The sequence below is a fragment of the Dryobates pubescens genome, chromosome 2, assembly GCF_014839835.1.
Source record: "Dryobates pubescens isolate bDryPub1 chromosome 2, bDryPub1.pri, whole genome shotgun sequence".
NCBI classification, from domain to species: domain Eukaryota; kingdom Metazoa; phylum Chordata; class Aves; order Piciformes; family Picidae; genus Dryobates; species Dryobates pubescens.
Genome location: NC_071613.1, coordinates 53,153,834 through 53,180,090, shown reverse-complemented (window position 1 = coordinate 53,180,090; position 26,257 = coordinate 53,153,834). Strand labels below are relative to the sequence as shown.

The 26,257-nt window shown below is 50.2% G+C and overlaps 1 protein-coding gene across 1 annotated transcript; it reads left to right on the top strand.

The window, feature by feature from the left end:
* The first annotated feature begins 1,009 nt into the window (after positions 1-1,009).
* Positions 1,010-5,542, top strand: LYPD6B (LY6/PLAUR domain containing 6B). The gene is made up of 4 exons (XM_009909447.2): positions 1,010-1,157; positions 2,927-3,025; positions 4,099-4,229; positions 5,274-5,542. Exons 1-4 carry the CDS (start codon positions 1,043-1,045, stop codon positions 5,436-5,438), a joined length of 510 nt encoding a protein of 169 aa, XP_009907749.2. The 5' UTR covers positions 1,010-1,042; the 3' UTR covers positions 5,439-5,542.
* The last annotated feature ends 20,715 nt before the right edge of the window (positions 5,543-26,257 follow it).

Sequence of the window (26,257 nt, the reverse complement as noted above, 5' to 3'; positions counted from 1 at the left end):
TCTTCTGTGAGGCCAGGCTGAGACACTTGGGGTTATTCAGCCTGGAGAAGTGAAGGCTCTGGGAATACCTTAGAACAGCCTTCCAGTATCTGACAGGGGCTACAGGAGATCTGGAGGGACTTTTGACCAAGGCATGGAGTGCCAGGATGAGGGGTAATGGGTTCAAACTGGAGGAAACTGGATTTAGATTGGTTATTAGGAAGAAAATCTCCCTTGTGAGGGTGGTGTGGCCCTGGAACAGGTCGCCCAGAGAAGTTGTGGAGGCTCCAACCCTGGAAGTGTTCGAAGGCAGGTTGGATGGGGCCTTGGGCAACCTGGTCTCATAGGAGGTGACCCTGCCCATGGCAGGGGAGTTGAAACTAGATGATCTTTATTGTCTCTTCCAACCCAAACCATTCTATGATTTTATGAAGCCTAATTTGCAGTCATGATCTTTAATGCTGTGCCACACTTACAATTCACATGATGCAGCTTATCTGAAGCTGATAGAGATCTCTACCAGATAAGGAACTGGTCTTGGGCTTTAGGCTTTGGTGTCAAGCCCAACATTTGTCTGCATTTTTCTTTCCTTAATGCTGTTGTCATCCTATCTGTTTCGAGACCTGATGATCTCGATGGTCTTTTCTATCCTGGATGCCTCTATGATTCCAGGTAGAATTTCAAGCAGCTCAGTTCTGGCCTTGATTTTAAGGACTGTTTACAAGGAATCTATAAGATTCTATCTATAAGGACAAATAAGACTGAAGAAATAACATTAAACTGTTTTGAGGGTGGAAATTTCAGAGCTCTGTGCAGGATTCTGGCCAGCAGAAGGCAGTAACTGCTCAGCTTTGCATTGCTCATCACTTCATGCTTGCTTGCATTTGGCAGCCCCACAGCATACATCTCCCAAGTGATTTTTTTTTTTCCCAAGGCTTCAGAAGTAGCTTAGTGGAATCTGATGGTTCTACACACCCAGTTCTTTATGATGCCCCCTAAACAATCTGTTTCCTTTCTGTCCTAGGCCTAAGGGTTTGGCTTTTCATGCACAGCAATACTCAGCATGTTGTTATTCTGGCACATGCTGGCCGGAGCCTTTCTCCCCTTCTTCATCCTCCCAGGACCTTGGGTTTCAGCTGAGAACATCAACTTCCACAACGTGAGACCTCCACCAGACCGTAAGTAGACCCTTGTGCTACATGCCACTAGAGCTTAGCAGTTCACCTCATTGCCATTTCCCTCCAGTCCCTTGGGGTTTTTTTAGGTCTTTGCCTTCTTCAAATGCAAAGAGTCAAGAGTTCCCAAAGCAGCTTTTGCTTTGCAACCCACAGCAGTTTCCTTCCTTCTTTTCTGTCCCAAACTGACTGAACAGAACCCAAATATCCCTAAGCAGCTGCACACATTGCTAGATTGAAGTGTGCAGAAGAGCTTTCACCTTTTAAGTGCTTTCATTAGGCTTTTTTTCCCTCTCCCTCTCTGAAATGCCTCCCTGCAGTGCAAATATTGCAGTGGATTCCTCATAAATAATCCAGAACAAATGTTTGGGAGGGTTGTGGGGGGTTTTTTGGGTCTTTTTTATCTTGTTGAGGTGTTTTGTGAGGACAAGAATAGGTGTGCTGCATGCAATTCATTCAGACTGAAGGTAATTAAAAACCTTGTGAGACCTGTGAAGCCAGTTGTCACTAATAACATCATATATATATATATATATTTGTCTCTTATCTGGCATCAGAAGTGTTCTGTCCCTTCCTTGAGTAGATTTTCCTTGTCTGGATCATTACAATAGTCAGGACAGCTCCATTTAACAGGAATAGATGTGCAGCTAGGGAATTAGGCACCTTAAAAATCACTTAGCTCTGTATATAGTGGAAGTAAGATTTGAAGATCCTCCTCCTGGTCCCTTTGTCAAAGGGCTGAAATTTCTTCAGCCTTCAAGATGAAGATCTGAAGCTGGTTGTGGAGGTGTAGTTTTCCTTACCTAGCATCAGAAGTGCTCTATCCTTTCCTTGAGTAGATTTTCCTTGTCTGGATCATTAAAAGTAAGCCAGGACAGCTCCATTTAATAGGAATAGATGTGCAGCTAGGGAATTGTGCATCTTAAAAATCACTTAGCCATGTCTATGGTGGAAATCCAGCTCCATTTAATAGGAATAGATGTGCAGCTAGGGAACTGTGCATCTTGAAATCACTCAGCTATGTATCTAGTGGAAATAAGGTTTGAAAATCCTCCTTCTGGTCTCTTTGTCCAAGGCCTCCAACTTCTTCAGCCTTCAAGATGAAGATCTGAAGCTGGTTGTGGAGGTGCAGTTTTACTTATCTAGCATCAGAAGTGTTCTATCCCTTCCTTGAGTAGAATTTCTTTGTCTGGCTTAAAATAAGCCAGGACAGCTCCATTTAACAGGAATAGATGTGCAGCTAGGGAATAGTCACTTAGGTATGTATCTAGTGGAAATAAGGTTTGGAAATCCTCCTCCTGGTCCCTTTGTCAAAGGGCTCCAACTTCTTCAAGATGAAGAGCTGAAGCTGGTTGTGGAGGTGCAGTTTTTCCATGAAAGGAATCCAAAGCCATTTGAATGTGGGTTGTGTGTGTTTGTCTGTACAAGTGTACATGCAGGGCCTACATCTCTGAGGCTTCCTCTCTTCCCTGCTTTTCCCAGCACTGCATGAATGGTGTTTTGGCTTGTGAGAGGGTAAATCCAGGGGATCTTTTAGAGTTCAGCTGTGGCAAAACCAGTTTAAAATGTCAAAGCCTTCTGCAGAACTCGTTTCCTAGGCTCTATTTGCCTTGGCAGTGATGTGCCAGTGAAAGCATGTAAATGTAGGTAATATCTATTTGTATATCTGTGTGTACAAACACAGACAGTATCCCACTGAATATATTCTTGTGCTGTTTCCTAATCCTTGCTAACATGCTGTGGTTTTCTTTCCCCCCCCCATCCTTCTAAAGCCACTCCATTCCCAAACAGTTTCAAGTGCTTCACTTGTGAAAATGCAGTGGACAACTACAACTGTAACAGATGGGCTGAAGATAGATGGTGTCCTGAAAGTAAGTGTGGCTGTCCTGAGGAGATTCCTTCTGATGATTAGAAGTGCCTCTCCCTGACTCACCCATCTGCTGGGGAGTCTAGCTGGAGAGGATTAACATGCCTACACAGTGGTGCTCTCAGCTGTGGTGTTACTAATACTGAGTCATACCATTTCTGCTGAGCTGAATAATTTGACCATTTCACACTGCAAAGCAACAATGAAAAGTTCTTTTTCTCCTCTTTCTTTTCTTCTCTTTCCTCCCTTTCTCCCCCCTCTCTCTTTCCTCCCTTTCTCCCCCCTCTCTCTTTCCTCCCTTTCTCCCCCCTCTCTCTTTCCTCCCTTTCTCCCCCCTCTCTCTTTCCTCCCTTTCTCCCCCCTCTCTCTTTCCTCCCTTTCTCCCCCCTCTCTCTTTCCTCCCTTTCTCCCCCCTCTTCTGTATAGATTCAGATTGGATGTTAGGAAAAAGTTCTTCCCCATGAGGGTGGTGATCTACTGGCACAGGTTGCCCAGAGAGGTGGTGGAAGCCTCATCCCTGGTGCATTGATCAGGTTGAAAAAGGGCTTTATATAGCTCAAATATGTCATCTGGAAAGGGACTGTGATGATAGGACCAGGAGCAATGGTGTGAAACTAGAGGAGGGTAGTTTTAGGTTGGACATTAGGAAGAAGATCTTTACTATGAGGGTGGTGAGGCACTGGGCCATGTTGCCCAGAGAAATGGTGGAGGCCCCATCCCTGAAGGCATTCAAGCTCAAACTTTATGAGGCCTTGAGCAACTTGGTCTAGTTGGAGTTATCCCTGCCCATGGCATGGGGGGCTGGAACTGGATCATCTTTAAGGTCCCTTCCACCTCAAGCCATTCCTTGATTTGTGGGCAAGTATTTTGCTAAGTATTTTGAAGGTGTTTAAGAAAAGCCTGGAGGAGGCACTTAGTGCCATGGTCTAGTGGATTAGTTAGGGTTGGACTTGATGGGCTTGGAGGTCTCTTCCAGCCTGGTTGATTCTGTGGCTCTGTTAAATGGTGTGAGGTTTGTGAAACCTGCAAAAAGAGGTGCACTGGATGCAGATAAACATCTTAACCTTCCTTTTGTAGGTACTCAGTACTGTCTGACAGTTCACCTCTTCAGAGACAATGGGCAGAGCACATCAGTCACCAAAAAATGTGCTACAGGAGAAGAATGCCACTTTGTGGGCTGCCACCGGCACCGAGAAAGCGACCACACGGTGAGCACTTGGGGTGGGCTGAGATCCACCCCCACAGCATGAAACTGCCAGCCCAGCTCAGTGGGAAAGCACATGAAGCTGTACTGGGAGGCAAAACTGCAATCTAATATGAAATGCCCCATCCCCACTACAGGCTGGGGTCAGAGTGGCTGGAGAGCAGCCAGGCAGAAAGGGACCTGGGAGTAGTGGTTGACAGCTGGCTGAACATGAGCCAGCAGTGTGCCCAGGTGGCCAAGAAGGCCAATGGCATCCTGGCCTGCATCAGGAACAGTGTGGCCAGCAGGAGCAGGGAAGTCATTCTGCCCTGTGCTCAGCACTGGTTAGGCCACACCTTGAGTCCTGTGTCCAGTTCTGGGCTCCTCAGTTTAGGAAAGATGTTGAGTTGCTGGAAGGTGTCCAGAGAAGGGCAAGGAGGCTGGGGAGGGGTCTGGAGCACAGCCCTGGGAGGAGAGGCTGAGGGAGCTGGGGTTGCTTAGCCTGGAGAAGTGGAGGCTCAGGGGAGACCTTCTTGCTCTCTCCAACTCCCTGAAGGGAGGTTGTAGCCAGGTGGGGGTTGGTCTCTTCTCCCAGGCAACCAGCACCAGAACAAGAGGGCACAGTCTCAAGTTGTGCCAGGGGAGGTTTAGGCTGGATGTTAGGAAGAAGTTCTTCCCAGCAAGAGAGATTGGCCATTGGGATGTGCTGCCCAGGGAGGTGGTGGAGTCCCCATCCCTGGAGGTGTTTAGGAAGAGCCTGGCTGAGGCACTTGGTGCCATGGTTTAGTTGATGAGATGGTGTTGGGTGATAGGTTGGATTCAATGATCTCAAAGGTCTTTTCCAACCTGGTCAATTCTATATTCTGTATCCCTGGAGGTTTTGAAGGCCAGGCTGGATGTGGCTGTGAGCACCCTGCTCTAGTGTGAGGCGTCCCTGGCCATGGCAGGGGGATTGGAACTGGATGACCCTCGAGGTTCCTTCCAGCCCTAACAATTCTATGATTCTGTGGTATGTCTAAAAGCCACTGCTCAATTACCTGCTGTTCCCTGCTCTCCTTTTTGTCCCCAGGAATGTATCTCTTGCTGTGAGGGCATGATCTGCAACGTGGAGATCCCAACCAATCACACCAACGCCGTCTTCGCCGTGCTGCACGCCCGGAGGACGTCGGATGGCAGCAGGCGGACAGCCAGCGTTGCCGTGCTCCTGCCAGTCCTGATGATTGCATGGTCATGATGCAGCACCCTCCTTGGGGAGCATCCCCCTTCCTGTATGGACTGGCAGAAGCTGTCAGAAGATGGTTTCAGTGTGTGCAGGGAGAAACCACCCATCCTGCTGAATGAGAGGAGATGGAAGGAAGGGGAGAGCGGGAAGGGAAGCGCACGTCAGGAAGAGCTCGGGGGTTTGAGTGAAGATGCTTCATGTGGGCTGCAGTGCCTGAACAAAAGTACCCCACAACAACCCACTGCTTGGCTGGGCAGTGGGGTGAACTCAAGTTAGAACTCAATCTGATCTGAATGATCACTGTTTCACAGTGCACCTCTGCTTGGCATGCTTGCTGAGCAGAGTGTCTGTAGACAATCACTTGCCAGGCGAGATCGAAAGCAGCTTTCGGCGGACAGTGCTGCCACCAGGTCTCTCAGTGGGGACTGTGTTTTAAACTGTTCATAGATCACACTAAAGTTTCTTGTCTGGATCCACAGGTATATTTAAATCAATCTTTAGTTCTGGTTTTCAGAGAGAACATATATGAGATGGTTATTTTTATTCCCCCCCTCCCCCCTTAGCATTTCTACTGGAAATAATGGGAAATATAATCCTTGCTGTCTTCCTTTGCTGTCAGCTGTCTCACACTCAGATGTTAGAAGTGTGAAATGGTGCAGAAGTTCTTGCCTAAAAATGCTGAGCTGTTTGAGCACCTCAGCCAGAATTCCTGTCTGCTCCCCAAGGGATGAATTTCTCTTGCAATGGAGTCCCGCCTCAGTGGAATCTTTGACTTTGTGATGTTGTTCCAAGTGGTGCTTTGAAACTGCAGCTATGGTCAAGCAGCTATATATCATCATCAACATATGGACAGATAGGATGAATAAGGAGAGAAGCCTGCTGTGCTCTCTCTTGATTTATAGAAGTTTCTCCCAGAAATATTGTTGTCCTTGATGGAACCTGGAACCTCAACTTGTAAGTGAGCATCACTTGGGCATCACTGTTGGACCTAGGACAGGGTTGGAGCACCTCTCCTATGAGGCCAGGCTGAAAGAATTGAGGCTGTTCAGCCTGGAGAAGAGAAGGCTCCAGGGAAACTTTAGAGCAGCCTTCCACTATCTGAAGGGGAGCTCCAGGAGAGGGACTTTTGACAAAGGCATGGAGTGACAGGATGAGGTGCAGTGGCTTCAGACTGGAAGAAGCTGCGCCAGGGGAGGTTTAGACTCAAGGTGAGGAGAAAGTTCTTCACTGAGAGAGTTGTTAGCCATTGGAATGTGCTGCCCGGGGAGGTGGTGGAGTCACCATCCCTCAAGGTGTTCAGGAGGGGATTGGATGTGGCACTTGGTGCCATGGTCTAGTCATGAGGTCTGTGGTGACAGGTTGGACTCGATGATCCTCGAGGTCTCTTCCAACCTTAGTGATACTGTGAAGCTGGATTTAGATTGGACACAAGGAAGGAATTCTTCCCCATGTGAGGGTGTTGAGGCACTGGAGCAGCTTGCCCAGAGAAGCTGTGAAGTCTTCTTTTCTGGAGATATTCCAAACCCATCTGGATGCAATCCTGGGCAAGCTGCTGCAGCAGGGAGGTTGGACTGGATTATCTCCAGAGGTCCCTTCCAACCCCTGCCACAGTCAGATTCTGGGATTCTGTGGGTACTTGAACATTTTTTTTTTCATGGTGGTAAACCACTGCAGGTTTGCTCTCTGTTGCAAGGAATTCCTGGGTAAAGTGCAAGCAGGTTGTCTTCCATCACCAATTTTTCCTCACTTTAGCTCTAAGCACTGAGTGCTCCTGCAGTTGAGTTTCTGGCAACAGTTATTGCAGTCTGAAGAAGGTCTTGAGGTGCCCTAAGAGTTTAATGTAAATAATTAACCATCTTCTAAGTGCTGAGATTGGTTTATGCTGCAAATACCATTCCAGAGGGTTTGGGAGGAGGACCTTGGCAAGCTCCCTCAGAGGAAATGGCCTACAGGTTCTTTGCTACTGCCAGAAGACCATTTGGGAGGGGTTGTCTCTGTCTTGGTTGAACTAAATGACTTTTTATTTCCCCCCCCTGAAAGATTAAGAAACCCTCTGATCATTTAAACACTTAATGTCCCTGCTCACTGCAGGGGAGGGCTTGGATGAGGGTTGAGAGACCTTGAAGGGTCTCTTCCACCCTGCTGCGTCTTGCGACGCTATCGTTTGGTCCAGAATTGCTGGGAAGAGAATGGAATGGAATGGAATGGAATAGACCAGGTTGGAAGAGACCTTCAAGATCATCGTGTCCAACCCATCAACCAATCCAACACCACCCAACCAACTAACCCCTGGCACCAAGCACCCCATCAAGTCTCCTCCTGAACACCTCCAATGATGGTGACTCCACCACCTCCCCAGGCAGCCCACTCCAGTGGGCAATCACTTTCTCTGTGTAGAATTTCTTCCTAACCTCCAGCCTAAACCTCCCCTGGCACAGCCTGAGACTGTGTCCTCTTGTTCTGGTGCTGCTTGCCTGGGAGAAGAGACCAACATCCGTCTGTCTACAACCTCCCTTCAGGTAGTTGTAGAGAGCAATAAGGTCGCCCCTAAGTCTCCTCTTCTCCAGGCTAAGCAACCCCAGCTCCCTCAGCTTCTCCTCATAGGGCTGTGCTCCAAGCCCCTCACCAACCTTGTTGCCCTTCTCTGGACACCTTCCAGCAAGTCAACCTCCTTCCTAAACTGAGGGGCCCAGAACTGGACACAGGACTCGAGGTGTGCCCTAACCAGTGCAGTGTACAGGGGCAGAATGACCTCCCTGCTCCTGCTGGCCACACTGTTCCTGATGCAGGCCAGGATGCCATTGGCTCTCCTGGCTGCCTGGGCACACTGCAGGCTCATGTTCAGCCTACCATCAACCAGCACCCCCAGGTCCCTCTCTGCCTGGCCGCTCTCCAGCCGCTCTGACCCCAGCCTGTAGCTCTGCATGGGGTTGCTGTGGCCAATGTGCAGGCCAAAAGTGAAGGCTTCCACTGAAGGGAGAAAACAGCATGCTTGAGATTAGTTCTGACCTTCATTTTTGTTTGTAACCAGCAATAAAGCCCCAAGCAACCTTGGGGGTGTGAAGGGGTTTGCTGTTGCCAAAACCTTGCTGTTTATCTACCCTAAGAGAATTCCAGTAGCAGAGGACATGAAGGATGAGTTGTAATCATCTTCGTGCATCAGTACCTTTGTTGCTGCAAAGCTTAGGGCTCTTTGTTTCCAGCAAAAAAAAAAAACACCACCCCAAAACCCAACCAAAACAACAGAAATGAATAGATAGAGGGATGCAAAAACTGGTAATGCTGCACAGAGAGAGAAGAAAATGGAGGAGTGAAGATCCAGTTTACCTTGTGGTGCTTTGTGGGTATGGCAAAACCTCTCCACCTCTGCTCACCTCTTTATTTTAGGCCATTTTTGGAATGGTAACTTTCACATTAAAAGCTTGAGTGTGCTGATTAGTAGAGAAAAAGAGGGCTGAAAGTCACCAGAGGGCATATCTGGGGCATGAGTAAGGCTGCCCTGCGTAGGCACTCAGCAGTAATTCATGGCAGGGTGTTTGTGTGGTGTTAAATAGATTCAAGTAGCAGCTATGTATTTCTCTCCAGGTACCTGAAGTACTCACTGAGGGAGTTAAAAGAGCCCACGTGCTGGGTTAGGAGCTGGCTGGAGGGCAGAGCCCAGAGAGAGGTGGTGAATGCTGCCACATCCGGCTGGCAGCCAGGCACCAGTGGTGTGCCCCCAGGGATCAGTGCTGGGCCCCATCCTGTTCAATATCTTTATTGATGAGCTGGATGAGGGCATTGAGTCAGTCACCAGTGAATTTGCAGATGGCACCAAGACTGAGAGCCCTGGGGGCTGTTTAGTCTGGAGAAGAGAAGGCTGAGAGAGGATCTGATCAATGCCTATAAATATGTGAGGGGTGGGTGTCAGGATGAAGGTGCCAGGCTCTTTTCATTGGTGCCCAGGACAAGGAGCAACAACAGGTACAAGCTGCCCACCTCAACATCTGTATGATGAGGGTGCCAGAGCCCTGGAGCAGGCTGCCCTGAGAGGTTGTGAAGTCTCCTTCTTTGGAGACTTTCCAGACCCATCTGGCTGTGTTCCTGTGAGGCCTGCCCTAGGTGATCCTGCTTTGGGGGGGGTGGGGGGTTGGACTCAATGATCTCTGGGGGGTCCCTTCCAACCCCTACCATTCTGTGGTTCCCTATGCTTTGCCCTCAGGCAAACCCTTGCCCCTGTTTTGCTCTTAGAACCTGACAAGACTTCAGGAGGAATGGCAAGCAAATCACTTTGTGTGGCTGAAGAAAGAGAAATGTTCTTAAGCTCTCTATGTAATGATGATGTTCTTGTTTGTTTGTTGCTTTTTCACATTGCACTGGACAGCCTCCAGAAGCCTTCTTTTGAAAAGCTGAAATACAGACAACCAGCTCCAACCATTCAGTGGTGCTTGGTGTGATGCTTTCTTCCTGCTGCCTTGCTGGTTTTAACTCTCCTGCAGAAATGGCACTTTTAATTAAAGGAAGTATTCCCCTGCTGGCTGGTGGGAAATGTTTGTGGTCAAAAAGGAGATAAAGATCCTTTTGCTGCTTGAAACAGCAAGACCTGCTCTTGGCCCTGGGGAATTAGTGGGGCTGAAACTCCACTGAGGGCAGGTTCTGCTGCTCTTTGACTCCTGGTGCAGGCTGATAGATTGCTGGGAGGCATCCCAAGCACAGCAAGGGAGGAGGGATGGGCAGCCCACCAAAGATCCAGGGGTCAGCAAGCCTGGAGAGGAGAGCACTGAGCCCTGGAGCAAGCAGAGGGGGGAAGGGACTGGGGGTGTTGACTTTCCCAGCTGATCTAATTGTTTCCAGGGACATCCAGTTTTTCGTGGGGTGAAGCATGTCTTTTCCCTGGGCAGTGTGAGAACTCTTGCAATGGTGTATCACAGTATCACTAAGGTTGGAAGAGACCCCAAGGATCATCAAGTCCAACCTGTCTCGACAGGCCTCCCGACTAAACCATGGCACCAAGTGCCACGTGAAAGAGCTCAGTGAGAAACTCTTCATCTCTGCTTGGTCCAGGTAAGAGAGGTGCCCCTTCCCAATGGATTCTCATGCAGAGGCTGGGCTGGACAAGTGTGCTGCAAGTCAGCAGTTACAGAATCCCAGCATGATGGGGGATGGAAGGGACCTCTGGAGGTCATCCAGTCCAACCTCCCTGCTAAAGCAGGGGCACCCACAGCAGCTTGCCCAGGATCAGGTCCAAGTGGCTTTGGAATCTCTCCAGAGAAAGAGACTCCACAACCTGGGCATCCTGCCCCAGGGCTCCAGCACCCTCACACCCAAGAAGGTTTTTTAACACATGCTCAGATGGAACCTTCTGGATTCCAGTTTGTGCCCAGTGCCCCTTGTCCTGTTGCTGGACACCACTGAGAAGAGTCTGGCCCCAGCCTCTTGCCCCCCACAGGTCCTTTAGCTCTTGCTGAGCATTGCTCAGATCCCCTCTGGGGCTGCTCTTCTCCAGGCTCCACAGCCCCAGGGCTCTCAGCCTTTCCTCCTCACAGAGATGCTCCAGGCCCCTCAGCATCTTTGCAGCCTCCACTGGACTCTCTCCAGCAGTTCCCTGTCTCTCTTGAACTAGGGAGCCCAGAACTGGACCCAGCACTGCAGATGTGGCCTGGCTAGGGCAGAGTAGAGGGAAAGGAGAACCTGGGAAGGAGGTTTTGTTTTCAGCATCACTGCACTGCAAGTGGATCTCATCCATCAGTGAGAGCAATCCTCCATCTCTTCACCTTGCTTCTGCTCACTCAGAGAAGGCTTTGACTAATCTGAGTTTAAAAGCTTCTCTCTTTCAAATGGATCTAAAGGTGGTGGAGCTGCTGCCCTGGCTGCCAGGGATCGGCAGCGCTCGGGGCTTCAGCTGCCTGACATCCCACTCACCGTTTGTTGCCTTTGCTGCTGGTGAATCATTTCCAGAGCCAGCCTCCTCCTGTTGTTGCAGCTATAAATAACTGTTCCATTTGCACACATAAGGCCTGTCAAGAAACCCCAGGCTTGGTCTTGACACGCAGCCACTCCGCTTTTCTTCACATCACTAATAGTAGCTACACACACACACACACACACACACTGGTAGTTACTAGTGACTGAAGGCTCTAAATCACTTCTGTGCATCTCCCTGCTGCTCAGGATTTTCAGCAGCTGAGATTTTGTCTCCTTTCCAGTGTTGAATGTTTTATTTCAATTAGCACAAAAGGCAGCTGAGGACCGGCCAGGACTTGGTGCCGTTGCCAGCTCCATGCCTGGCTTAGCACTGGCAAGTCCGCCACCAAAGCATGTCCCTCAGCACCACATCTACACAGCTTTCCAACCCCTCCAGGCATGGGGACTCTGCCACTGCCCTGGGCAGCCTGTTCCAGGGAGTTTTAGGTTGGATATTAGAAGAAGCCTCTCCACTGCAAGGCTTCTCAAACCCTGGAACAGCCTCCCCGGGGACGTGGCTGAATCCTCATCCCTGGTTCAAAGGCAGACAGATGTGGTGCTGAGAGACAGAAAGGCCAGGCAGAAAGGGACCTGGGAGAAGTGGTTGACAGCTGGCTGAACACGAGCCAGCAGTGTGCCCAGGTGGCCAAGAAGGCCAATGGCATCCTGGCCTGCATCAGGAACAGTGTGGCCAGCAGGAGCAGGGAGGTCATTCTGCCCTGTGCTCAGCACTGCTTAGGCCACCCCTTGAGTCCTGTGTCCAGTTCTGGGCCCCTCAGGTTAGGAAAGATGTTGAGTTGCTGGAAGGTGTCCAGAGAAGGGCAAGGAGGCTGGGGAGGGGTTTGGAGCACAGCCCTGTGAGGAGAGGCTGAGGGAGCTGGGGTTGCTTAGCCTGCAGAAGAGGAGGCTCAGGGGAGACCTTCTTGCTCTCTACAACTACCTGGGAGGAGGTTGTAGCCAGGTGGGGGTTGGTCTCTTCTCCCAGGCAACCAACACCAGAACAAGAGGACACTGTCTCAAGCTGTGCCAGGGGAAATTTAGGCTGGAGGTGAGGAAGAAATTCTTCCCAGCAAGAGAGATTGGCCATTGGAATGTGCTGCCCAGGGAGGTGGTGGAGTCACCATCCCTGGAGGTGTTCAAAAAAGGCTTGGATGTGGCACTTGGAGCCATGGTTTAGTTGATTAGGAGGTGTTGGGTTGGACTTGATGATCTCTGAGGTCTTTTCCAACCTTACTGATTCTATGACATAGTTTAGGACCAGACTTGGTAGTTAGATAAGATAGGACTCAATGCTCTTAAAGGTCTTCTCCAACCAAAACAATTCCAGGATTCTAAGAGACTGACCCCCATCTCTCAGGTAATTATGGAGAGCAAGAATGTCTCTCCTGAGCCTCCTTTTTATCTCCTGGATCATCAGGACAGCCAGCAAAATCTTTCACTATGGAGCCTTGTTTCACTGCCTTCCTCACTGAGAAATAGTCAAAAGTAAAGGATGGAGAAAAAGGGGAGTCCTGCTGAAGTAGGTGGATGAGGAGAGCACAAGAAGTGGGAGAGAAATAGCCAGGAGGTGTGGTGGGACAGCAGCTGCTGAGCTAGTCCTGCACAACAAGCCGTGGCAGGCAGGAGTGAGTAGCCCTTGAAAAGCCAAACACAACACAATCTGAGAGCTAATGTGGGGAAGGACAGGCAGCAAACTAGTAGCAGCCTAAGGAAACTTGACACAGTGGAATCTTCTGTATGGAGAAGAGCCACCGTGGTTACTGAAGCTGCAGCATCTCAGCAATGCATAGACTCATGGAATGCTTTGGGTTGGAAGGCACCCTTGAAGGTCATCTAGTCCAACCCCCTTGCACTCAGCAGGGACATCCCCCATTAGATCAGGTTACTCAGAGCCCTGTTGAGTCTGACCTTGAATTCATCTCCAGGGACAGAGCCTCAACTACTTCCCTGGGCAACCTGTTCTAGTGTTCTACTACCCTCATGGTAAAGAACTTCCTCTTAACGTTCAGCCTAAGTCTACTCTTCAATTTCAAACCATTGCCCTTCATCCTGTAACTGCAGGCCTTTGGAAACAGCCTCTCTGCACCCTTCTTGTAGCCTCCTTCAGGTACTGGAAGGCTCCTTGGAGCCTCCTCTTCTCCAGGATGGACAACCCCAGCTCCCTCAGCCTGTGCTCATAGCAGAGGTGCTCCTCTGAACCTGCTCCAGGTGAGGTCTCACTAGAACAGAGTAAAGTGGCAGAATCACTTCTCTCTATCTGCTGGCCACACTGCTTCTGATGCAGCCCAGGTTGCCATTAGCCATTGTCCAGCTTCTCATCCACCAACACTCTTGTTTCAAACCTACAACCATTTTGATTAAAGCAGGGACACATCACTGGGGTGAAGATGTGGGTTTGCACATCCCAGCTGCAAGACTGCATGTTTAACTGGGATGAGTTGGGGAATGCACTTAGTGATGCTTCTTGAGGTGCTTCTTGAGGCACCTGGATCATAGAATCATAGAATTGTCAGGGCTGGAAGGGACCTCAAGGAGCATCTAGTTCCAACCTCCCTGCCATGGCCAGGGACACCTCACACTACAGCAGGTTGCTCACAGCCACATCCAGCCTGGCTGCAAACACCTCCAGGCATGAGGCTTCCACCACCTCCCTGGGCAACCTGTGCCAGTCTCTCACCACCCTCATGGGGAACAACTTCTTCCCAACATCCAATCTCAATCTACCCATTGTTAGTTTTGCTCCACCCCCCCTAGTCCTATCACTCCCTGACACCCTGAAAGTTCTCTCAAGAGGAGACTACAAGGACATAGGCACTGCACAGGTAAGAGAGCTCTCTCCCATCTGTCACCAGCACATTTAAAGCAGTCATTATGCCTCTGCTTTGCTGCAACTGCTGTGGAATTCCCTGTCCTAAGGCAAGTAATTTCAGAGCTTCCTTAGCTGACCTCCAACCCTTGCTGCCATTAAGTCTTGTAAATCTCTCTGGTAGGAATCCAGCCCAGGGAGATCCTTTAGGAGATACCAATAGTGACCTGAATTGCAGTGGGAATTGGTTTGTTATATTATCTTCCACAAAAACCCACCCAACCCCAAACCAGAGGAGGGAATGGATCTTGGGAGAAAGCTGGTGGTGATGAACAGTCTGGTGGATTAAAGAGCTTGATGGATTCAGAAGCTAACATGCTGCATTGATTTTTTTTCATCATAGTGGAGATGGGAGGTTTCTAATGTGTTTAGGTTAGCTAAATTCATCACTGGTCAGACCCCCGAAACCAAAGGCACAAAATGTTGATATAGTCCCCATGGACTCATGTCTTGAGGTGGTCCCTGTGGACTTGTGTTTATGTGGTAGACTCCTGTGGTCTTGTGCTTTCTAGGGTGAGAATGTAGAATAGAACAGAATTAAGCAGGTTGGAAAAGACCTTCAAGATCATTGAGTCCAACCTATCACCCAGCACCATCTCATCAACTAAACCATGGCACCAAGTGCCTCAGCCAGGCTCTTCCTAAACACCTCCAGGGATGGTGACTCCACCACCTCCCTGGGCAGCACATCCCAATGGCCAATCTCTCTTGCTGGGAAGAACTTCTTCCTAAGATCAGCCTGAACCTCCCCTGGCACAGCTTGAGGCTCTGTCCTCTTGTTCTGGTGCTGCTTGCCTGGGAGAAGAGGCCAAGCCCCACCTGGCTACAACCTCCCTTCAGGGATTTGTAGACAGCAGTAAGGTCTCAATTGAGCCTCCACTTCCCTAGGCTAAGCAACCCCAGCTCCATGAGATATGGGGGGTCTGGAACTGCCATATAGAGGCAAAGTCATTGCTCTTCACTCCTGTACCTCATTTATAGGCATTGAGAGTTTCTTCCTTTCCTTTTTTTCTCCTGTGGCCTCCCTCTGCTTTGAATTCAACTGAAACCCAACAGAAATCACAGAATGGTTTAGAGGTCATCTAGTCAAGCCCCCCTGCAGGCAGCAGGGACATCCCAAACTAGATCAGTTTGCCCAGAACCCCACCAAGCCTGACCTTGAATGTCTCCAGGGATGGTTTAAGAAGAGCCTGGATGAGGCACTTGGTGCCATGGTTTAGTTGATTAGGTGGTGCTGGGTGATAGGTTGGACTTGATGATCTCAAAGGTCTTTTCCAACCTGATTAATTCCATTCCATTCCATTCCATTCCATTCCATTCCATTCCATTCCATTCCATTCCATTCCATTCCATTTCCTATTCCTTCCCAGCAAGAGAGATTGGCCATTGGAATGTGCTGCCCAGGGATGTGGTGGAGTCACCATTGCTGGAGGTGTTTAAGAAGAGACTGAATGGGGTGCTTGGTGCCATGGTTTAGTTGATTAGGTGGTGTTGGGTGATAGGTTGGACTTGATGATCTCTGAGGTCTCTTCCAACCTCTGGTCTGGTCTATCCTATCCTATCCTTTCCTACCCTCTCCCTCTCCCTCTCCCTCTCCCTCTCCCTCTCCCTCTCCCTCTCCCTCTCCCTCTCCCTCTCCCTCTCCCTCTCCCTCTCCCTCTCCCTCTCCCTCTCCCTCTCCCTCTCCCTCTCCCTCTCCCTCTCCCTCTCCCTCTCCCTCTCCCTCTCCCTCTCCCTCTCCCTCTCCCTCTCCCTCTCCCTCTCCCTCTCCCTCTCCCTCTCCCTCTCCCTCTCCCTCTCCCTCTCCCTCTCCCTCTCCCTCTCCCTCTCCCTCTCCCTCTCCCTCTCCTATTCCTGTTCTGCATTCCTATTCTATTCACTTCCCTGAGCAAATCTTTATGGGATGGCACCTCCAGGCTCTGTGGGCACAATTTCCATCACCTCTACAACATGAACCATGATGACAGCAAGGAGCATGGGACATGTGGACTTTATTCTGGTTGGGTTGGGGTTTTTTTTCCCCTTTCTAGAAGCTGGAGGTAAGCATTTAATGAGGAGGGAAGAATTTCCGTGGGGGCCTTAGGCTAGAAATGCTCAGGTTTCCCTGTCAGCTGCAAAGTCACACACACACACACAGAGAGAAAGGATCCATCTGACAAAAGCACAAACCTTCAGGAAATAAGCTCTAGATGAGAGCTGGGCAGGAAAATCCCTGAGTAAAGGGGAAAAAAAGAGAGAAGTTTGATCCTCACTCCTTGCTTTCCTGTCTTTACCAGGAAGCACCTCTGCAGAACACATCTCTGTGTGGTCTCATTTGAAGCAGTAATCAGCATTGTAATCCAGCTCTGTCTCCAAGCTGCATATCAGAGGATCATTTTTAGAGGGGAGGAGAGCTCTGCAGAGGGATCTTGCCAGGCTGGGCAGATGGGCAGAGGCCAAGGGCAGGAGATTGAACACATCTAAGTGCCAGGTTCTGCACATTGGCCACAGCAACCCCAGGCAGTGCTACAGGCTGGGGTCAGAGTGGCTGAGAGCAGCCAGGCAGAGAGGGACCTGGGGGTACTGGTTGATAGTTGGCTGAACATGAGCCATCAGTGTGCCCAGGTTGCCAAGAAGGCCAATGGCATCCTGGCCTGCATCAGGAACAGTGTGGCCAGCAAGAGCAGGGAAGTCATTCTGCCTTGTACTCAGCACTGGTTAGGCCACACCTTGAGTCCTGTGTCCAGTTCTGGACCCCTCAGTCTAAGAAGGACATTGGGACACTTGAATGTGTCCAGAGAGGGTGAGGGGTCTGGAGCACAGCCCTGTGAGGAGAGGCTGAGGGAGCTGGGGTTGCTTAGCCTGGAGAAGAGGAGGCTCAGGGGAGACCTCATTGCTCTCTCCAACTCCCTGAAGGGAGGTTGTAGCCAGGTGGGGGTTGGTCTCTTCTCCCAGGCACCCAGCACCAGAACAAGAGGACACAGTTTTTTCACAGCAGTAAAGAAAAGTTTCTCTGTCATAAAGATTTAGGGCAAAACCCAAATACAGAACCAAGTGTTTTGGAATGCTTGGACAATGTCCTGGAGGACAATTGTACCAGGAGGGGTTTAAGTTGGAAATGAAGGACAATTTCTTTGCTGCAAGAGTGGTCAGACATTGGAACAGGCTGCCCAGGGTGGGTGGTGGAGTCACCATCCCTGGAGGTGTTCCCCAAAGAGATCATTGAGTCCAACTCCCCTGCCAGAGCAGGACCATACATCACTGGAGGTGTTTAAGAACTTAGAGACTGGATGAGGCACTTGGTGCCATGGTTTAGGTGATTAGATGGTGTTGGGTGATAGGTTGGACTTGATGATCTTGAAGGTCTTTTCCAACCTTGTTTATTCTATATTCTATATTCTATATTCCAGAAGTGTGTGGTCATGGCACTTTGGCCATGGTGGTGTTGGGTTGATGGTTGGGCTGGAAATGTGTGGTCATGGCACTTTGGGCCATGGTTTAATGGCCCTGGTGGTGCTGGGTTGATGGTTGGACTCTGTGATCTTAGAGGTCTTTTCCAAGCAAAGCAATTCTGTGAATCTGTGGAATTTGACTTAGGGAAGCCTTCTGTGTGGAGAAGGATGAAAGAGCAATCTTGGTTACTGAAGTTGCAGTAGCTCAAGCAAAGCTGCTCCTGGGGTTAAAAACTGAGATTTTGGGACACTAAAGTGACAAAGGGTCCTCTTCAAACCGGAGAAGGGAGGTGATGCCTAACACTCTTCTTACTTCCAGTAAACTATATGCTGCTCAGGGTCAGATGTTGAAGTTGCCTCTTGGCAGCTATTTAAATCCATTGAATCATAGAAGCCAAGAACGTAGGAGCCAGCAGTGTGCACTTGCAGCCCAGAGAGCCAACTGCATCCTGGGCTGCATCAAGAGAAGTGTCTCCAGCAGGTCCAGAGAAGTGATTCTCCCCCTCTGCTCCACTCTGCTGAGACCCCACCTGGAGCACTGTGTCCAGTTCTGGAGCCCCTAGCACAGGAAGGATCTGGAGGTGCTGGAAGGTGTCCAGAGAAGGGCCATGAGGAAGAGCAGAGGGCTGGAGCTGCTCTGCTATGAGGACAGACTGAGGGAGTCTGGAGTCAGTCTGGAGAAGAAAAGGCTCTGAGGAAACCTTATTGTGGCTCTTCCACTATCTGAAGGGGGCTCCAAGGGGGAGGGACTTTTGAGGGTGTCAGGGGGTGATAGGACTGGGGGGGGAAGGGAGCAAAACTAGAAATGGGTAGATTGAGTTTGGATGTGAGGAAGAAGTTGTTCCCCATGAGGGTGGTGAGAGCCTGGCACAGGTTGCCCAGGGAGGTGGTGGAAGCCTCATGCCTGGAGGTGTTTGCAGCCAGGCTGGATGTGGCTGTGAGCAACCTGCTGTAGTGTGAGGTGTCCCTGGCCATGGCAGGGGGGTTGGAACTGGCTGATCCTTGAGGTCCCTTCCCACCCTGACAATTCTGTGACCATCCAGCCCAACAATCAACCTAAGACCACCATGGCCATTAAACCATGTCCCAAAGTGCCATGTTTTTTTTAACACCACCATTTTATTCCTGAGGGATTTTACATTACCTTTGAACACTTGGCCAAAAATATCAAAGCCAAGCTTCCAGCTTTGTCCACAAGCTGTAAGCACGCTGGAAAAGATCCTCCACAGAGAAGGAACTCATACTCATTCCTATTGCTGACAAATCCCTGTGGTTTTGTTGTGGCAGCTGCCAGAAATGCATTAAGGAGCAGATTTATTTCTGGGGGGGAGTGTTTTAAGCATGTCAGACTAATCCTGGCTTAATTCAAGCAGGGGAACTAGCATGAACATGTGCAAAGCAAGAGCGAGCGATTTGTCCAAGGTGAAAAGCAGCTTTGCTTGCTGCTGCTTCTCCTCCCTCTGATGAGCTGATTGCCACCAGCCAGCATGAATCATGGATTTGTTTGGGTTGGAAAAAACCTCGAAGATCATTGAGTTGCTTCAACCCAACACCACCATGGCCATCCAACCATGCCCCAAAGTGCCATGGCCACACCTTTCTTGAACACCTCCAGAGATGGTGTCTCCACTGCCTCCCCGGGCAGCCTGTTCCAATGCCTGACCACTCTTGCAGGGCTCAGCATTGGAGCCAGTTCTCTTTAGTATCTTTATCAGTGATCTGGATGAGGGAATAGAGTTGCACCCTCACTAAGTTTGCAGATGACACTGAACTGGGTGAAGCTTAGACCTAAAGATCCAGGAAAGTGTGCTGGTAACGATCAATCTGTGGACAATTCTTCCCCTCCTTCCCTTCCCTTCCCCTCCTTCCCTTCCCTTCCCCTCCTTCCCTTCCCTTCCCCTCCTTCCCCTTCCCTCCTTCCCTTCCCCTCCTTCCCTTCCCCTCCTTCCCTTCCCTTCCCCTCCTTCCCTTCCCTTCCCCTCCTTCCCTCCCTTCCCCTCCTTCCCTTCCCTTCCCCTCCTCCTTCCCTTCCCTTCCCCTCCTCCTTCCCTTCCCTTCCCCTCCTCCTTCCCTTCCCTTCCCCTCCTCCTTCCCTTCCCTTCCCCTCCTCCTTCCCTTCCCTTCCCCTCCTCCTTCCCTTCCCTTCCCCTCCTCCTTCCCTTCCCTTCCCCTCCTCCTTTTCCAGCTATTATAGCTGAAGGTCCAACAATGCTGTGTGACAGAAATGGAAGCACAGAGATTGCCCTGATGGGTGGATAAGGTGAGTGCAGGTGACAGGTGGCACCCCATACTTTGGGGCCATCCCTCCTAAAGTGCCTCTCTGCAAAGTGCAGTCTCCTCTGAAGCTCTTAAGTGCACAGCAATTACATAAAATTTGCCCAACTCTTCCCCATATCCCTTGAAATCTAAGAGAGGAAGAATGTGGGCACGAGACATTAGGATCGATAGAATCCTCGATAGGCCACCGCGGCTCAATGGCTCTGTGTTTCCTCGCTGGGTTCCTTCACTATTCCCATTGTTAGCTTCCACTTGATCAATGCAAGGAGATAATGGGCATGGCAAGCTGGGCTGGTTTGCTCCTGTGGAGGAGAGGGAGGTGTTTTGTGCCTGCCAGCCACTCCAAACCCCTCCACTTGGCCGTGGATCCGGAGGCGCAGCGATGCAAGGTGAATTCTGCAGCGTGCTGCTGGCTGTCCTCACCTGCCTTGGAAAACACACCAGCCCTCATCCTCCTTAGGAGGGAGGGAAAGGGGGAGCCAAAGGCTGCTCAGTTCCTAAAAAAAGCAGTGTAACCCTAGCATTGGGCACTGATATGTGTGCAACAATGGTGGCATTCATGCTGCTCTTCAAAGATTGAGCTTGAGCCATTAACCAGGCTGCCTCGGAGCAAATCAGAGCTGTGCTGGCTTCCACCTTTAGACAGCAAAAGGTAATGGGGGAAGTGTGTGTGTGTGTGTATGTGTGTATGCTGGGGGGGTGGGGGTGGAATTAGCATTTTTTCAGAGCCCAGGCAGAGCAGCAAGGCCTGCTGCTGGCTGATGGATGAGTTGTTCAGTGCTGGGAGTACCCAAAATCAGACAGAGATAACCATGTGCTGGACCAAAGGATTGGTTCTGCTCAACAGATCCAAGCTGGGCACTGCTGCCAACCCTTTGCAGATTGCCTCTTTTTTGGTCATTATTTTATTTTTATTCCTTTACTGACTGAGATGTTTAAGGCTGGAGGTGAGGAGAAAGTTCTTCCCAGAAAGAGAGATTGGCCATTGGAATGTGCTGCCCAGGGAGGTGGTGGAGTCACCATCCCTGGAGGTGTTCAAAACAGCCTTGAATGTGGCACTTGGAGCCATGGTTTAGCTGTCAGGAGGTGTTAGGTTATAGGTTGGACTTGATGATCTCTGAGGTCTTTTCCATCCTGGTTGATTCTGTGAAGTAGAAATGTAAATGTAAGCTTGTGAATAGCCCAGCTGAAGTCCATTCACATTTCGGGGCTGGGCCATAGTAGGAGAGCTGGAGAGCTCTGTGGATGTGCACTGTGGCATTCCTGTCCTTGTCCAGATACATCTGAACAGGAGGAAACAGCCTCAACTTGCACCAGTTTAGGTTGGACAGGAGGAGCAATTTCTTCTCCTAAAGGGGTTGTTAAGCCCTGGAACAGGCTGCCCAGGGCAGTGGTGGAGTACCCAACCCTGGAGGAGTTTCAAAGCCATGGAGGTGTGGTGCCAGACTCTTGTCAGTGATGCCCAGCGACAGGACAAGGAGCCACAAACTGGAACCCAGGAAGTTCCACCTGAAGGTGAGGATAAACTTGTTTGGTGTGAGGGTGCTGGAGCCCTGGAGAAAAAAAATCAGAGAGAGGAACAGTTCCATGCATCCAACCATGTGCTGGACCAAAGGATTGGTTCTGCTGAACTGATCCAAGCTGGGCACTGCTGCCAACCCTTTGCAGGTTGCCTCTTTTTTGGTCTTTATTTTATTTTTATTCCTTTACTGACTGAGATGTTTAGGGCTGGAGGTGAGGAGAAAGTTCTTCCCAGAAAGAGAGATTGGCCATTGGGATGTGCTGCCCAGGGAGGTGGTGGAGTCCCCATCCCTGGAGGTGTTCAAAACAGGGTTGGATGTGGCACTTGGAGCCATGGTTTAGTTGTCAGGAGGTGTTAGGTATTAGGTCACAGGTTGGACCTGATGATCTCTGAGGTCTTTTCCAACCTGGTTGATTCTTTGTTTCTCTGATCTTATTCTCTGAGGTATCCAAGCTAAAAGTGACCATTTTGCACTGGATGAAGCCTGAGTGCTAGGACAGCATCTCTGTGTCCCTCCATGGAGCAAGAGGCAATGGTTTCAAACTAGAGCAGGGTAGATTTAGAGTGGAAATGAGGAAGGAGCTCTTTATTATGAGGATGGTGTGAGACACTGGAATGGGTTGCCCTGAGGAGCTGTGGATGTCTCACCACTAGAAGTATTCTAAGACCAGGCTGGATGAGGTTTTGAGCAACTTGGTCTAATGGGAGGTGTCCTTGCCCATGGCAGGAAGGCTGTAACTAGATGATCTGTAAGGCCCCTTCCAACTCAAGCCAGTCTGTGATCCAGACTGATTTCTGAGTGTATGAAACAACCTATCTCTGGTTTCCAGCTTGCAACAGATGATGGCAACATCATCAGACCAAGGAATCCTTCCTCCCTTCATCCTTTAGAGGAGAGGGACAGAGGTGGCCAAAGTCAGCTTAGGTAGCCTGAAGGTAGGTTTGGCAGAAGGATTCTTAGAGCTGGTCCTGTAGGGAAAAAAAAAATCTCTTTGAAAGAAAACTTACAGAAAAACTTCTTCCCTCTGAAGGTGCTGGAAGCCTGGAGCAGGCTGTCCAGAGGGGTTGTGGAGTCTCCTTCTCTGGAGAGCTTCCAAACCCAGCTGGCCGTTGTGATCCTGGGCAAGCCGCTGGGGGTGCCCCTGCTTTAGCCAGGGGGATTGGAGTGGATGATCTCAGAGGTCTCTCCCAACCCCTCCCTGTGATTCAGGGATTCTGTTTTGATTAGCAGTTTATCCTTCACATCTGCCTTTCTGGGGCTAAAAATCTCCATCTCTGTGTGGCTTGGAGCCATCTCCAACAGCGTTCAGCATGTTCTGTTTGGTTTGGTCCTGCCTGCTGTTTGCTCATGTTGCCTTCAGACTCTGCTTGCTTTTCATGCATAGTTTTCCCATGCTCTTCACACAGTAGATACCTGCCCAGGCCTATGTGCACACACCTGATGGCTTCAGCTTTGCTGTCTTGTGTATTGCTCCTCCTCACGTGCAGCTAAGCTGCTAACATCACAGCTCCATGTAGATGAAAGAGGAAATATCTTCTCTTCCTGAGAGTCTGGGGAGCATTGCCCTCCAAAATGCCCATCCAGGTGTGAGTGATTGCCTGGTTTACAGACAGGACAATCTAGAACATGTCTGGTTGACAGTAGGCTGAACATGAGCCGACAGTAGGCTGAACATGAGCCAACAGTATGCCCAGGTGGCCAAGAAGGCCAATGGCAGCCTGGCCTGCATCAGGAACAGTGTGGCCAGCAGGAGCAGGGAGGTCATTCTGCCCTGTGCTCAGCACTGGTTAGGCCACACCTTGAGTCCTGTGTCCAGTTCTGGGCTCCTCAATTCAAGGACTTGGTGTTCTTGGTAGTGGAATCCAGAACCTTTGCACGGAGGCTGGGACCCAAACCAAAGTGAGGGAGGGGAAAGAAACTGATGAGGAGATGAGATGATGAGATGATGAGGAGATGAGATGATCTTCCCTGGGGACAACAATTTCCCTTCCATGTGCAGGTTTGGAGCTCAAACATCTGGAGGAAGGAAAGTCAGCTGGAGGAAGGGAAGGGCCTGAACATCTGCTCAGGGAGGTGGTTAAATCACGCCTGGAGGGATTTGAAAGCCATGGAGATGTGGTGCTGAGGGATGTGGTTTAGCAGCAGACTTGGTGATGCTAGGTTAATGGTTGAGCTTGATGATCTTAAAGGTCTTTTCCAACCCAAACAATCCTCTGATCCTCCCCATACAGCACCTTGCCACAGGAGCTGATGTTCACGTCTCGTTAAGACCAGGTTTGCACAGGATCTCTCCTTACAGCAATGAGGTTTTGGTCATAATTTATAGCATGAAGGGAAGAAGAAAAATCCCTTCTGACAGCTCATTGGCACTAATCTTCAGCAGCAGATTGTTTTTGGACCTTAGTCTTTTCAGCACTCATCAGCATCTTTGGCTATAAATCAACTTGAGGCAGCAGCAGAGTGCTAGGAAGGATCTGTGCCTTGCATGTGCAAGCACAAGGCCTTGGCACCACGAGCAATGAGGCCCAGATGACATGAGCAGCGATGTGTCTGGTTCCAGGACAGCCTGTCCCTGCCTTGTGGGATTTGTGCTTTGCTCCTGTTGAAGTCTGGAGGTGGGGGGGGAAAGAAATCATCTCTGTGAATTTGCAAGTCTAGGAGAAAGGGATTAGCTGTGAAACCTTTTTCTCCATTACTCTAATATCATCCTGGTCATTAATCATCTTGCATTAGCAAAATACTCTCTTGGCTTGAAGGAATTTTGTTCCATGTTCCCCTCCAGCCCCTCTACACCCCTTTCCCCTTCACCCCCCCTCAGGTTTCTGCTATTAATCTTAAAGACATTTATCTCTTTCCAGCTTTTCAGATTAACAAGATAAATTATTCATTAATGAGATGGAAAAACAAGTTAGGACTCTCTGGAGTGGCCCACGCCTCTGGAAAGGGGCTGGGACAGAAGAGCAGCATCAAGTTTCTCCCTCTTTGAGCAGTGAGAGATGGAGGAGCAGATGTTAGAGTAGAATAGATAACCAGGTGGGAAAAGACCTCAGAGATCATCAAGTCCAACTTATCACCCAACACCATTTCATGGCACCAAGTACCTCAGCCAGGCTCTTCCTAAACACCTTTAGGAAGGACATTGAGACACTTGAAGGTGTCCAGAGAAGGGCAACAAGGCTGGGGAGAGGCCTTGAGGACAGCCCTGTGAGGAGAGGCTGAGGGAGCTGGGGTTGCTTAGCCTGCAGAAGAGGAGGCTCAGGGGAGACCTCGTTGCCCTCTACAACTACCTGAAAGGAGGTTGTAGCCAGGAAGGGGTTGGTCTCTTCTCCCAGGCAACCAGCACCAGAACAAGAGGACACAGTCTCAAGCTGTGCCAGGGGAAGTTTAGGCTGGAGGTGAGGAGAAAGTTCTTCACTGAGCGAGTCGTTCGTCATTGGAATGTGCTGCCCAGGGAGGTGGTGGAGTCACCATCCCTGGAGGTGTTCAAGAGGGGATTGGATGTGGCACTTGGTGCCATGGTCTAGTCATGAGGTCTGTGGTGACAGGTTGGACTCGATGATCTTTGAGATCTCTTCCAACCTTGGTGATACTGTGATATCTCCAGGGATGGTGACTCCACCACCTCCCTGGGCAGCACATCCCAATGGCCAATCTCTCTTGCTGGGAAGAACTTCTTCCTCACATCCAGCCTGAACCTCCCCTGGCACAGCTTGAGACTGTGTCCACTTGTTCTGTCACAGGATGCCTGGGAGAAGAGACCAACCCCCACCTGGCTACAACCTCCCTTCAGGTAGCTGTAGAAAGCAAGAAGGTCTCCCCTGAGCCTCCTCTTCTCCAGGCTAAGCAACCCCAGCTCCCTCAGCCTCTCCTCACAGGGCTGTGCTCCAAACCCCTCCCCAGCCTCATTGCCCTTCTCTGGACACCTTCCAGCATCTCAACATCTTTCCTGAACCAAGGGGCCCAGAACTGGACACAGGACTCAAGGTGTGGCCTAACCAGTGCTGAGCACAGGGCACAATGAGTTCCCTGCTCCTGCTGGCCACACTGTTCCTGATGCAGGCCAGGATGCCCTTGGCCTTCTTTGCCACCTGGGCACACTGCAGGCTCATGTTTAGCCTGCTGTCAACCAGCACCCCCAGGTCCCTCTCTGCCTGGCTGCTCTCCAGCCACTCTGACCCCAGCCTGTAGCTCTGCATGGGGTTGTTGTGGCCAATGTGTAGAGCCTGGCACTTAGATCTGTTAAATCTCCTGCCCTTGGCCTCTGCCCATCTGTCCAGCCTGGCAAGGTCCCTCTGCAGAGCTCTCCTACCCTCATGGTGTGCAGAGAGGTGCTGTTTGCAGAGGGTGTTCCAGTGGTGTGCTTGTGTCCAAGGGGTAGGCAACACCTGCTGGGAGGTGCAACTGATACTAAGGACCTCAGGGAGTCTGCCTATATACAAAGGCTCCCTGTGCTCCTCAGAGGTCCTTCCAAGTTGTACTATAAGACCTCCTGTGAGGGGCAGGGAAAGCTCTTCCCATGCTTCAGCACCCTGACTGTGAAGGTTTTGTTCCTTTCTGGAGCTTCAGAGGTTTTTACTGTATCAGATGTGTTCTTTCTATCCTGGACAGGCTGAGTAGGTGGTGCCTTGGCCATCTTTAATGAACTTGCCTTTTCATTCTGTCAAGAAACAGAAGGTTGAATAGCTCCCACTCATTAGACCTTCCTCTGTAGGTCATGAGTTTAGAGCTCTGATCTTGTTGCTCTCTTGGACACTTTTCCTTCTCTGATGGTTAAGCCTCCCTCTCTCTGTT

Excerpts from the sequence above, each read along its gene's own strand:
- LYPD6B (XM_009909447.2), top strand. The coding sequence starts at position 1,043 with ATGTTGTTATTCTGGCACATGCTGGCCGGAGCCTTTCTCCCCTTCTTC. Across the intron at positions 1,158-2,926 it reads CGTGAGACCTCCACCAGACC|CCACTCCATTCCCAAACAGT; the intron begins GTAAGTAGACCC and ends ATCCTTCTAAAG. Across the intron at positions 3,026-4,098 it reads AGATAGATGGTGTCCTGAAA|GTACTCAGTACTGTCTGACA; the intron begins GTAAGTGTGGCT and ends TTCCTTTTGTAG.